This window comes from Pteropus alecto, unplaced genomic scaffold, assembly GCF_000325575.1.
Source record: "Pteropus alecto unplaced genomic scaffold, ASM32557v1 scaffold223, whole genome shotgun sequence".
Lineage (NCBI taxonomy): Eukaryota > Metazoa > Chordata > Mammalia > Chiroptera > Pteropodidae > Pteropus > Pteropus alecto.
Genome location: NW_006434441.1, coordinates 853,087 through 854,912, shown reverse-complemented (window position 1 = coordinate 854,912; position 1,826 = coordinate 853,087). Strand labels below are relative to the sequence as shown.

Sequence of the window (1,826 nt, the reverse complement as noted above, 5' to 3'; positions counted from 1 at the left end):
ACACAATAGAGAAACCAGAAGTAGATGGACATTTATATGAATAACTGAATTTTCAAAGATGCAAAGACAATTCAATGGAGAGAGGATGGTCATGGCTTTTTTTCCCCATTGAAGTGGTATTAGAACAATTGGATTTCCATATGCAAAGAATGAACTTTGACCCATACCTCACATCTTATTAAAAAATTAACTTCAAATAGTTTATGGACCTAATAAGACCTTGGTTTTTCTCCTTATAGAGGAAAACATATGAAAAACCCTTTGTTACCTTAGACAAATAAATTTTAATAGGATTTCAAAAGCACGATCCATATAAGGACAAATCGATAAATTGGACTTGATCAAAATTAAAAGCTTCTCTACAAAAGACAATGCTAAGATAATGAAAAGACAGTTATAGACTGGGAGAAAATATTTTCAAATTGTATATCTAATGAAGGACTTGCATCTAGAATATAGAAAGATCTCTCGAAACCAATGATAAGGAAACTCAAAAAATAGGCGAAAAATTTGAACAGATACTTCATCAAAGGAGATATATGCATGGTGAATAAGAACATGCATGGCGAATAAGAACATTATTAGTCATTAGGGAAAATACAAGTTAAAACCACAATGAGATACTTGTGCCCAGCTGTTAGAATGGGTAACACTAAAACGATTGACCATACCAAGTGTTTGTAAGAATGTGGAGGACTCGGCATGCTCATACTTCACTGGTGGGAATGTAAACTAGTGCAACCCTTCTGGAAAACAGTTTGGTAGTTTCTTTAAAAGTTTAGCATCACCAGCCATATGATCTAACTGTTCCACTCCTAGATCTTTTCCCAGGAGAAATGAAAGCAGATGTTCATACAAAGACTTAAACACAAATGTTCATAGCTTTGTTTATAAGATCCCAAACCTAGAAACAACTCGAATGTGCATCAACAGGTGACTAAATTTTGGTGTTCAGTATATAATACTTCTCGGTGATAAAAATGAGTGAGCTATTGATTCATGCCACAACATGAGTGAATCTCAAAATACTTATATGGGTGAAGGAAGCTAGATAAAATAGTACACACCATATGATTCCATTTATGTAAAATTCTGGAAAAATGAGACTACAGTGACAGAAAGCAGATGAATAATTGCTTTGGAATGGGGGAAGGGGTTCAGAGGTAAGGGAGGGCAGATTTACACTGGGGCACAAGGAAAATTGGGGGCGATGGATATATTTATTATCTTGATTACGATGATGATTTCACGGGTGTGAATGTCAAAACTATTTAAATGGTACACTTTCCATACATTCAGCTTATCAAGTGAGAATTACAAGAAAGCTGTTTAAAAATGAAATAATGGAAAAACTACATGAATTGTTTACCTTTTTTTCCTGATATAGTGGCTTTATGTTAGAATGGTTGCAGTGCGAACTCATATAATCTCATAGTGTATTCACTTCTCATTTTGGCAGAGTGAAGATCTGACTCTTTTAATTAAAGAAATGGAGCAGGGACGCAGTGACCTGAAAAAGGTGCAAAACCTTTATTCCGAGTCCTTGATCATGGACTGGTGGTACAATGGAGAAAAGGGAAGAGACAATAAGTGAGCATGCCAAACCGTCGTCACTGGGGGGCTCTCTCATGCTCTGTTCACTCTCCTTGGCCCTTCTTCCTTCTGCAATGCTTTGTGAGACTTCTTTTAGTGAAAAGAATCACATAGAGTGATTATGTAAGGATTTTTTTTAAACAAAGAAAACTATCTTTTAAAAATGATAGTTTAATAACGAAGGACTTAAGGAGGTCACAGTTGTTGGTTTGATTGATACCCAGTGTAACCAG

At 35.4% G+C, this 1,826-nt stretch overlaps 1 protein-coding gene across 1 annotated transcript in view; it reads left to right on the top strand.

Moving 5' to 3' along the window:
• VWA3B (von Willebrand factor A domain containing 3B) overlaps nucleotides 1-1,826 on the top strand; it is a 136,800-nt gene that overhangs the window by 85,910 nt on the left and 49,064 nt on the right. Inside the window, 1 exon segment of the mRNA XM_025045043.1 lies at nucleotides 1,460-1,590. Within this exon segment, the coding sequence (XP_024900811.1) occupies nucleotides 1,460-1,590 (131 nt within the window).